Raw genomic sequence first — 12,173 nt, 5'->3', positions numbered from 1 at the left:
TATTTTTCACGGTCTCCCCCCTAAAATAACTGTAGCCCCAATGTATTCCTATGGGGAAATATGCCTCTCCCGATTTCCCTGTGGAAATCTCCCTCCCAGGTGCATCTGAATGTTGGCATGTATGCCACTGTGTCCCTACCCCTCCCTCCAGACCCACACCAGCGTGTCCATATCCAACCATTCAGACCCCACCCCATCCCTCCGTATAGACCAATAACATAATGCAATGCCCCATCCTCCCTCGACATAGCAAGATGCCCCTTACCCCTTGGGAGACCCACACCAGGAAGCCCATGTGCCTCTCCCGAACCACACGCAGATAGCCCCAGCCGACCCTCTGTAAAACCAGCCATCCTAAACACACATTCATCAAACATTAAATTTCTCTATTAGCCCCTTTTGATCAGTAAAACACCACGATCCACCGTCCCTGCCTATTCTTAGCCCTCCATATCTTTCACGTTGAGTAGCTGAACATGATTTTTAAAGGTCTCAATCTGGTGTCTAGCACGAACGTTCACGGTATGAGCACTCAGATTGCTTCTGCTCCTGCAGCCTTACAGCCAGAGCCTCACGTTGTCCACTCGCTAAAATTTCTCCCGAAAATCACGATTACGTCGACACGTCGGAAGTCACGTGAAGAAGAGTATGCGGGCAGTTGCTATGGTCCGTTTCTCGGATGGGAACTAGACACTACCAGCATCTACAGAAGTATTCGGTCCCAAACTAAGATGGCATTCTAGCGGTAAAGTTCAAGTCGGGTCAGAAGGAAAGTGAAGATGGCGGCGCCCATCAGAGGAGCAGCGAGAGCTATAGGTCGGAGGAACTCAAGGGTCAGGAACAGTGTGGAAGATGGAGCAACAGAGTCGTCTGGGGCGTGGAAGCTGGCAGAGAAATTGCGCGGAGAGAAGAAGAGTCGAAATGAGCCAATACAGGTGAAAGGGGAGCGGATAGGGAGGCCATCATGAGTGTGAATACCAACCGTACGTTGAAATGCCCATGTGCTGTTACATGCGCGCTACAAAACACATTGTGTTGTACCTTGGTTGGCATATGTCGAATGGGGTACACAGGATTCCAATTTCATATTATATGCCAATTTCCCCCATTGTAGAGATGCTGGTTTAGTTATGTTTTCTTTGCACTCTGGGACTTGTAGTCCCGAATCTATCAATGGCGGTGTTACCAGGTCAGAAGCATACTGGGACTTGTAGTGCCGAATCTGTTACTGGCAGTGTTGCCAGGTCGGAAAAAAATAGCTGAAACGTCCTTCAAAACATTCCCAAAACAAACTGTTCCCATCCAAACAAGCACATCGAAAACACTGTTTAGAGGTCTAAAAAATAAGAAACAACGCAAACGTACATAGACCACATAGGTCTCGCTGTAGAACTTGCCCACTTCTTAAGATGAGGCAAAAATATTCCTGCAAACATTTTGCTTTCTATGTACAACTGGGAGATTGGCCTGTAATTCCTCTGGTCCCATGTATCCCCCAGTGCTTTAAGAGGGGTAAGAAATGGGGGAGGGAGCTCATTTGGGGGTGTGGCCTCCAATGTGGGCGTGGCCTAAAAAGTGCACAAACCATAGTAAGGTGCGCAAACAAATATATAAATGTATGTAGGCATTTATATATTTGTATGCTTACATTACTATGGTTTGTGTACTTTTCAAGCCATCTTTCATAAACATAGAAATGTTACATATTTCTGTGTTTGTAAAAGATGGCTTGAAACGGACACAATTCAAGCCATCTTTTATAAAGCGTTGAGGACTGACAAAACCTGAGGTGTTTTTGTCCGTCAACAAAGCTTTGTAAAAGATGGCTTGGATTGTGTACTTTTCAAGCCATCTTTATAGGCATCTTTTATAAACATAGAAATATGTTTCATATTTCTATGTTTATAAAAGATGGCTTGAGAAGTCCACAATTCAAGGCATCTTTTATAAAGCTTTGCCAACGGACAAAGACGCCTCAGGCTCAGTGATCTGTGCTCTGCTCTGAAGAGCAGATAGATCACAGAGCCTGAGGCGTCTTTGACCCTCAGCAAACTTGCATGGCTCTGTGATCTAATCTGCTGATTAGATCACGGAGCCCGCCGTTACGTTTAGGGTAAGTGACTTGGAAAGGATAAACAAAGGCACCATAACTTCTTGTGACCCCTCATCCTAGGGGGTCACAAGAGGAAGTTACAGTGACTGACGGAAGCGCCAGCCAGCCTCAGCGATGCTGCCTGACATTAAAATGGCGGGCGCATCTCCCGTTGCGGAGACTTCCGGGGCCCAGCTCCGGCTAACCCCAGCACACTTAAAGCACTGATTCCCCCCACCCCCTTATACATCGGGATGACATACGCTGATTTCCATGTCTCTTGGAACTTCCCGGTGTCCAATTCATGTTGTTCATTAGCACATCATTTGTAATCCCACTAGGTCCCGGAATCGCAGCCCTTTTTATCAATATGCTGATTGTGCTTGGATCCAGCTTGAGCTCATATCTGAATGGTTCTAGTACCGCTTGATCAATGCGCTCGACCTGTGACTGGGGAGGGTTCAGAGAGTACAATTCCCCAAAATGCTTCACCCATGAACTGTCCGACGCTACATTCAGTTGACCCAGTGCCTGTGATTGGTTCAGTAAATTCACTGTGGCCCTAAAGCTCTGAGGGTCTTTTTTTTTTTCTTAAGATTTTGAGCATATGCCCCGCATCGACATGTAAAATTATGGCTTTATAATTTTTACATTAATTCTTATATTTTTGATTTGGGGCTCGAGATTTACACTTTTCCTCTATTGGGTCTACTGAACTAATCTTTATTAGCCTCAGTCCCCTTCTCAACTCTCTCCTTCTAAGGACCAAATGCTTATCGTTATTTTTGTATGTGGGCGATTTTCCCTTAACCCACCAATCGATCATTTTTTTTTTTGTTGCATGCGCTCCGCCAAAGTTTCCACTTAAATTTGAACTCCAAAACAGAAGGTTTTTCTTTCATATGCTGTGGTTTGCAGTATATTCTGTGAAGCTTTGGTTTAAGTTGGACACATTCCTTGATGTCTATATCAACCTGTTTTCCCCTATTAACCAATGTTAAATCCTTTGTGGCACTACACCTTGCATAACATATGTTGAAGGTTGCGCAGATCATACTGTGGTCACTCCAGTTATTTCAGACCACGTCCATGTGTGAGCAAGCCCCAAACAAGGTGTAGTTCGTGATGACGTAGTCAAGCACTGATGTACTGTCTCCCCTTTGCCAAGTGTACACCGGTTTGCCCGAAATACCTTCTGCACGGGCATTCTTATTCGAACCAACAGATGTCAACGTTGCCACCCATTTTAGCCCCTCCAGGATCTTGAAGGTCTGAGGAATAGAGCCTGGGACTGTTAAAGGTATTTCTTCCCCTGGAAACGCATCCGGGCAGTCTGCATCAAAATCCCCTTCCAGGTCGTTATACACTCTTGAATCTGCCCCAGGAAAGTGTCCAGATCTGTCACCATAAATGTTGATCAATGGAAGGTTCACCAAAACATCTTTGTTTGCCAATTGGACGGCATATTTGAGATGGCCTTCACTAACAATCCATGGCCTGTACGAATTGCTACTAGCTATCCTCCTGAAGGTCAACCCACCGCACCTGCCCAGGCGGCCTGAAAGCAACCATCATAACCATCCAGCAGTGGACAGGTAACTAACCAAGTTTCCTGTAGAAGTATACAACCATTCGCTGTTAAAATGGACCAAGCTTCGTTGTTTTCCTGCAAATGCGAAAAGCCCCGGGAGTTCCAAGAGACCAATTTCAGGCCCCTTTCCAGTAACCCGTCCTGATGGTCACTTACTTCCCCTCTACCTTTGAGCTTGTGTTACCCTTTCAAAGTCAGATCTGGGAAACACCCTCTGTGCCAGACTCGACTCCCCCTTTCCTGTAATCAGATAATCCAACATTCGGCCAGAGGAAGCACGCGTTCATCCTCTCCAGGCATTGGACCTTGCAACGTCTGCTAGTACCAGCCCCATAACCAAACGGGAAAGGAAGTAGATTACACATACATTCGACTATGACCTAGTTGGAAAATGTATCCTTTCTATATCAGGAGATGAAATTGATATTAGTGTTGGGATTGATCTTAGTGTTGGGATTTCCGCAAAGATGGTTAGCATGTTAGATCTATTCAAACAAACATCCACCCCACAGTTCAAAATGCACGACATGGCAGCTTTTATTTCGCCTAAATTTGAGTTCCAAGCCAAATGCCCGTAATGCCTGCCTGCCGGCAGTTCTCCTTCTGATATGTAGGGGCTTGATGGATTTGATTACCTTCTACACATCCCATTCTACCTAGCACACTGGCAGGCGCATGGGTGGGCGCATGGGGCTCATTGAGGCCTTCTTGTAGACCAGGTATTACCTGCTGATTCCTGCTGGAAACCTAGTCGGCAGTTGTTGCTCTTCTCTCCATTCTTTATCATCATCATTTGAAGGCTCCTCCAGTGTCCACATTTTACTTGGGGCTCCTATTTGTATCGCCGGCCAGTACAGTTTACCAAACAGTCGATCCAGGTCTACATTCGTATTACAGTTATTGAAGTTCAAAGGGGCTATTTCTCTTCCTTCTACTATTTTGGGGTTGCTTCTCTGATTTTCCCAATGTCCAATGCCACTGCTTCCTGAAGGGATTGCCTCAAGAATACATGTTAAGGCCGTTGGGACTCCTAAGCGTTTTTCTGGATTCATACTGGAAGCCGCTTCAAAGCCCTTACTTCCACCCTTTTTCTGAGTGCACTCCTCACAACATATCTTGTCCTCCACTGATGTGCCTACTTGACCACAGTGCAGCTTTTCCCTTTGATAGTTTCTAGTCATATCGGTTTGGGTGCTTAATGAGAAGGGTATGTCGAACTGAACTGCCACGTCCCTCTTAGTACTTTTATCTTGGGTTACCTTAGGTTGTGTTACAGTCTATTTTCTATCAAGGCAATCCCTGCGTGATGCCCCTCCACCTCCATAACTACGCTTGCTTGATCCGGAGCCTTTTGCTTTCTCTGAGCCGGGTGTCCGAACAGCAGGTCCGCAATTGTCAAATTCCGTAGGTATTTCCTTGAAGACGCTGTGTTACTTTTCAATCACTTTTGGGTCTTTACACTTTTTTTCTTGATTTCAAAGGGACCTATGGTCCTTCCTATGCATGACCGCAACACAGGGTGTGAACTCTGCTTCTGATACAGTTGCTTCCTGTTGATTTGGAGCCCTCGAGTGCAGAGTTTCCCCTCTGCTTTCCTGAATCTCCAAGATTTCAGGCGTTGGCCCGGCTTCTTCATAAGATGAATCTGTAACAATAGGGTCAAATAGGATGTGCAAGCTTCTGGAAGTAACAGTGGCACGACCGTCATATCATATAATTTCACCCATGATGTCCAGCTTTCGAGTGATGGTGTCCAAATAATTGGAGTGGCCTTTCATTTCCTCGTACTTGTTGTCATATAGTGCTACAATGCTGAAATTGTTGGTGATGTGAGTCGTATTTGCTCATCTGCTTCCAACTAACAGGGTAATTCATAGAATTTCGCACAAAAGTGGCGCACGCGGCTGGCGCACAGTGTCCCCGTGCGATACACTGCGCCAGCCGCGTGCGATAAAATCCATTTCATCGCACAGCGTATTCATGGATTTGAGCCTCCAAAACCAGCCGTGGCGCAGAGTGGCGCAACGACCCTGCAGCAGCGCCAGTTACGCCCCCAAGAACGCCCTCGCGCAAGGAAAAGCCATCAAAATCCCCAATTCATCGCAAATGTCTGCGCTTACTCTGGACCAGTTCACAGGGCTGCCAAACAGCAAACGCCAAGCGGGGAATGTGTATTTCAGGGGTTCGCGGGAAGTTTCACACGCGATTGTCCTGGGTACGTGTATTTCAGGGGTGCGTGGGAAGTTTCACACACAAATTCAGCAGGGTACGTGTATTTCAGGGGTGCTCGTGAAGTTTCATATGTGATTGTCCTGGGTACGTGTATTCCAAGGGTGCGCGGGAAGTATCACACGCAAATTCAGCAGGGTACGTACATTTCAGGGGTGCGCGGGAAGTTTCACACGCGATTCCATCAGGGCACGTGTATTTCAGGGGTGCGCGTGAAGTTTCACACGCGATTCCATCAGGGCACGTGTATTTCAGGGGTGCGCGGGAAGTTTCACATGCAAATTCAGCAGGGTACGTGTATTTCAGGGGTGCGCGGGAAGTTCCACACGCGATTGTCCTGGGTACGTGTATTCCAGGGGTGCGCGGGAACTATCACACGCAAATTCAGCAGGGTACGTGTATTTCAGGGGTGCGCGGGAAGTTTCACAGGCGATTCCATCAGGGCACGTGTATTTCAGGGTTGTGAAGTTTCACACGCGAATTCAGCAGGGTACGTGTCTTTCAGGGGTGCGCGGGAAGTTCCACACGCGATTGTCCTGGGTACGTGTATTCCAGGGGTGCGCGGGTAGTATCACACGCGAATTCAGCAGGGTATGTGTCTTTCAGGGGTGCGCGGGAAGTTTCACACGCGATTGTCCTGGGTACGTGTATTCCAGGGGTGCGCGGGTAGTATCACACGCGAATTCAGCAGGGTATGTGTCTTTCAGGGGTGCGCGTGAAGTTCCACACGCAATTGTCCTGGGTACGTGTGTTCCAGGGGTGCGCGGGAAGTCTCACACGCAAATTCAGCAGGGTACGTGTATTTCAGGGGTGCGCGGGAAGTTTCACACGCGATTCGATCAGGGCACGTGTATTTCAGGGGTGCGCGTGAAGTTCCACACGCGATTGTCCTGGGTACGTGTATTCCAGGGGTGCGCGGGTAGTATCACACGCAAATTCAGCAGGGTACGTGTCTTTCAGGGGTGCGCGGGAAGTTCCACACGCAATTGTCCTGGGTACGTGTGTTCCAGGGGTGCGCGGGAAGTCTCACACGCAAATTCGGCAGGGTACGTGTATTTCAGGGGTGCGCGGGGAGTACTACACGTGATTTGGCCGTGTGGGTCCTCCCAGGTGTTCCCTCTACACCCCTGCAGGCAGCCCACTCGACAGGGGACTACCCTGCACCCCTGCTCATGTCCCCCAGGCATCCCATCCACCATGGGCATGCCCCCCAGCCAAGCCACATGTCACCTTGCACTACTGATCAACAACGCATGTCTCCCAGCACCCCCACCCCCCAGCACTGTGGGGCACCTGCCAGCAGGCCCCCACTCATGTCCAACTCATGTCCCCCTGCACCCCCACCCCCCAGCATTCAGGGGCGCCCTCAACCAGGCCCCCACACATGTCTCCCTGCACCCCACCCCCCAGCATCCAGGGGCACCCTCCACCAGGCCCCCACACATGTCTCCCTGCACCCCCATCCCCCAGCATCCAGGGGCACCCTCCACCAGGCCCCCACTCATGTCCAACTCATGTCCCCCTGCACCCCCACCCCCCAGCACTGTGGGACACTGTTATAATGTTGATTCGTCACTTCGTTCCACCCGGAACGGAGAACACCTTTCCCCTGGTTCTACCGCGGAACGCCCTACGCCATTCCCCAGCTAACAGCCTTTGTCTCCGGGGGCCACATATTAAAGCTCGTTCTCCTCATATCTCCGCATTCAGTCTTTATTTCATTTGGTGACGAGCACTTCCTCAGCGAGCTACAACCGGCCCCCGGAGCTCCCCTGCCCGTGTCCCTGCCATTCCCAGCGACGGCGTCAGCCCCGGCGGCTCCCTGGCAACTCCCTGGCAGCCCTCCACCTCGCCGCCCCGCCTGCTTCCCTGATTTTACAGATCTGGAGGGGAAGGAGCCGCCGGCAACCACATGAGTGCAGCGACCGTGATTGAGGTAACTTTTCCTCATTTTTGGGCCACAGTTTATCACACCGCCGCGAGCACACTGCACAAGCACGCATTTTATGAGCCGCCGGCCAACGGCGATTAGAGGAAAGGACCCTTCTACGTGTCGTGCGTGCAGCCATTTTGGCAGGTCCAACCTTGTTTCCACGGCGACGAAGCCGTTGATTTTCATCAGCTGTGCTCAGCTATACCCTGCCAACTGCCTATCCCGGATGGGGGAGATATCACGAGACAATTTCTGTCAAACATAGTCACAAGACAATTCCATCAAACTGTGACCACATAAACCATTAAACTGTGACCATATAACAGTGCATAGCATCCAAAGCACACTAGACTGACGGTGCACCAAACATTAGTGCACCCCATTACTCTTATTGTCAGTCATCCACAGCCCCTGGGTACTTACTATGAACACTGCTGTAAGAAAGTGACCAACCGCCCAGTGATCCCATAACATATCCATCAGCGCCACTCTCACATCGCATCGCTGCCCCAACCTTCTTAACCAGCGGCGCAGCCAGCCCGCAGAGCCTCCACCGCCTACACCGGCCAATCATGCAGAATGTGCCACACCCCACCAAGTTTCTTCCCTGCCCTGGAACCCCAGCATGCCCTTGGGACCAATGGCTTGATAGCTTTCAGATATATCTCAGGGCCATTGGCGGAAGTAAATTCAGTGATGACCTCAAGGAGGCAACCCTCCTGAACTGCATAGGAACCGAGGGCCTGAGGTTATTCAGGGCGCTTCTAGAACCAGACGGTGCAGGGGAAGACGGCAATCGAAAGTTTGACACTGCCTTAGCCAAACTCACCAAACACTTCGGCAACAAGACGAACGTTGTGCTAGAAAGATACAAGTTCTTTGCTCGGAAACAGGCTAAAGGCGAGTCTGTCGATACATACCTAGCTTCCCTCAGAGTACTGATGTCTACATGTGAATTCACAGGTGTTAATGATGAATAATTGAGAGACCAGCTCATGCTTAATGTGGCTGATCCCCGCATACAGCAAAAACTGTGGCAGACAAAAAATCCCTCGCTAGAGCAAGCTACCGAAATAGTGAGGAGTATGGAATTCGGGGACCGTTGCATGAAGGAGAGACTGATCCTGAAAGAGGGTGTTGAAGTGAAGTCGGTGGAAGGCAGTTATTGCTATGATCAAGAAGACACATTAGAGGCAGCTGTGAGAAGTGCGCCTCAAAATACCAGAGGTAACTCCAGAAGAGGGAGAGTATCACCCTATGGCAACCAAAACCCCACGTGCTGCCAGAAGTGTGGGTGGTATAAACGCTGGAAAGATGTGCCCAGCTAATAATGTCGAATGCTACAAATGGGGCCAGTTGGGCCATTTTGCCAAAGTCTGCCGAAACAACCGAAGAGGGCCAGGTAGATCTGACAACAGCAACAGACGACCTGCCAACAGATATGGGTCTGTGAAGACAGTGGACTACGACCAAATGTCACACAGCATGTTATCCATCAACCAGACACAACCGCAAGTGCAAATCCTCACGGTCACTTCTTTCCAAGAATCGAGTGGTCCATGGGTCAACATGTATGTCAACGACATACTTTTGAAAGTAATGGTGGATACAGGATCCCCTTATACCATGGTAGATCTCGAGACCTTTGCGAAAGTACTTTATGGCAAGGTACATGACCTACGGAGCTCTTCGGTGAAGGCCACAGGATATGGAAAGACCCCTATTGACATCATTGGGTATACATGGATCAAGCTCAGGTTCCATGACAGACAAACATGCTGCAAGTTGTACGTGGCCAAGAATGGATCCTCGGTAGTGGGATGGGAAGAGCAAGCAGCCCTCCAAGTGAGAATTCACCCCGGGGAAGAGATCCCTGTACTGAGCGTGTTCAAAAACAACACCGACATCAAATCCACGTTGGCGGAACAATTCCCCAAGGTGTTTTGCAATAAAATAGGACTGCTTAGAGGTTTCCAACACAGAATCATATTAAAAAGGGGTGCTGTTCCCGTGGTCCATCGAGTACGTGGAATCCCCTTTTGGGACCAAAGCAGCACTTAAGGACGAACTCACACGTTTATGCAATGAGAATATTATACAACCGATAGAAAGTTCCGAATGGCTTGCCCCCATCGTCCTAGTAAAGAAACCTGACAATTCCATACGGATGTGTGTTGATCTAAGGGACCTAAACAAAAACATATGGGTCGACAGGCACCCACTGCCTAACATATCTGAACTTCTCACGACCATGGAATCGGCGAGTTTTTTTAGCACCTTGGATCTTTCATCAGCATACCACCAGATTTCCCTAGATGACAGCTCAAAAGCCCTCACTTCCTTCGTCACACCTTTAGGAGCATACATGTTCAACAGAATGACATTCGGGCTCGCTTCTGCCACAGCAGTCTTCCAGAGACTCATGCCGCATCTCTTTGGAGGCCTCGATGGAGTACAATGCTTCCAAGACGATATTCTCATATCAGACAAAACGGAGGAAGAACACGATGGCAAGCTAATGGGCGTGTTACGAATAATGCAAAAAAGTGGACTCACCCTCAAGTTAGAGAAATGCAACATCAAGTGCAGTCAAGTCTCTTACCTTGGCCATTCCATCGATGCCAGAGGCATCCGCCCCAAAAAATAACTTATGGACACAATACTGAGTTTAGCTGAACCCACCAACAAAGACCAGTTGAAAAGTATTTTAGGGATGACGGAGTACTACTCCAAATTCGTGAGCAACTATGCCAACAAAACTGCAAACATGAGGAAACTCGTGAAGAAATCCAACAGATTTGAATGGTCCACAGAATGCAAAAAAGAATTTGAGAACCTCAAGTCCGGCATCAACCAAGCTCCAGCCCTGAGCATGCTCGACCATAAAGCCAAAACCATTCTGTCAGTAGATGCCAGCAAGATCAGCCTTGGTGGGGTGCTAGAGCAACAACAGAATGGCAACATCGTGACCATCGCATTTGCATCCAGAGTGTTAAGAGGTGCCGAATTGAACTATTCCACCATCGAAAGAGAGGCCTTGGCTGTCAAGTGGGCTCTACAACATTTCAGAAATCTTATTTGGGGCCTACCCATCCTCCTAAAGACGGACCACAAACCTCTAGTTAACGTCCTACAATCCAAATTGCCACACCTTATATCACCGAGAATAAGACGCTGGTTTCTAGACATCATGCAATACAACCTTCAAGTTCACTACAATCCAGGTCCACAGAATCAAGTAGCAGATTGTCTTTCGAGACTATCCACCATTCAAGATGAACAAGTCGTCGAAAATGTAGACCAAGAGGAGGACATAGTAGCCACCATAAATCCTGCCATCGCCTCAGATGAATGGACACGCATCACCAAAGCCGACACAGAACAACAGGAAATAAGAAGGGCCGTAATGAATGACTGGATTGGTACTGGACAAGAATTGGTGAACTTCGCACCATTTAAAGATGAGATATCCATAAGTGAAAATCACATCTTTAGGGGAAACAGAGTAATCCCAGCTGTGGCACTCAGAAAGAAGCTACTTGACTTAGCCCTTCATGGGCAACATGTTATAATGTTGATTCGTCACTTCGTTCCACCCGGAACGGAGAACGCCTTTCCCCTGGTTCTACCACGGAACGCCCTACGCCATTCCCCAGCTAACAGCCCTTGTCTCTGGGGGCCACATATTAAAGATCGTTCTCCTCATATCTCCGCATTCAGTCTTTATTTCAGACACCTGCCAGCAGGCCCCCACTCGTGTCCCCCTGCACCACCACCCCCCAGCACTGTGGGACACCTGCCAGCAGCCCCCCACTCATGTTCCCCTGCACCCCCATCCCCCAGCACTGTGGGGCACCCTCCACCAGGCCCCCACCCCCCAGCAGTGCAGGGCACCCTCCACCATGCCCCCACACGTCTCCCAGCACCCCCAGCCCCCAGCAGTGCAGGGCACCCTCCACCAGGCCCCCACACATGTCCCCCTGCACCCCCACACCCCAGCAGTCAGGGGCACCCTCCACCAGGCCCCCACTCATGTCTCCCAGCACCCCCACCTCCCAGCAGTGCAGGGCACCCTCCACCATGCCCCCACACATGTCTCCCAGCACTCCCACACCCCAGCATCCAGGGGCACAACTTCACCAGGCCCCCACCCATGTCCAACGCATGTCCCCCTGCACCCCCAGCAGTCAGGGGCACCCTCCAACAGGCCCCCACTCATGTCTCCTAGCACCCCCACCCCCCAGCAGTGCAGGGCACCCTCCACCATGCCCCCACTTATGTCCAACTCATGTCCCCCTGCACCCCACACCCCAGCAGTCAGGGGCACC

General features: G+C 49.8%; 1 protein-coding gene across 1 annotated transcript in view; it reads left to right on the top strand.

Moving 5' to 3' along the window:
• The first annotated feature begins 479 nt into the window (after positions 1-479).
• RPUSD4 (RNA pseudouridine synthase D4) overlaps positions 480-12,173 on the top strand; it is a 211,105-nt gene continuing 199,411 nt past the window's right edge. The window contains exon 1 of the mRNA XM_069651606.1: positions 480-935. Coding sequence (XP_069507707.1) covers positions 780-935 — 156 coding nt within the window. The 5' untranslated portion in view covers positions 480-779. The remainder of the gene's footprint in view (positions 936-12,173) is intronic.

The sequence above is a fragment of the Ambystoma mexicanum genome, chromosome 3p, assembly GCF_040938575.1.
Source record: "Ambystoma mexicanum isolate Mex_15411 chromosome 3p, UKY_AmexF1_1, whole genome shotgun sequence".
NCBI lineage: Eukaryota > Metazoa > Chordata > Amphibia > Caudata > Ambystomatidae > Ambystoma > Ambystoma mexicanum.
Note: the sequence above shows the minus strand (reverse complement) of the source record. Positions and strands in the feature narration are given on the sequence as shown.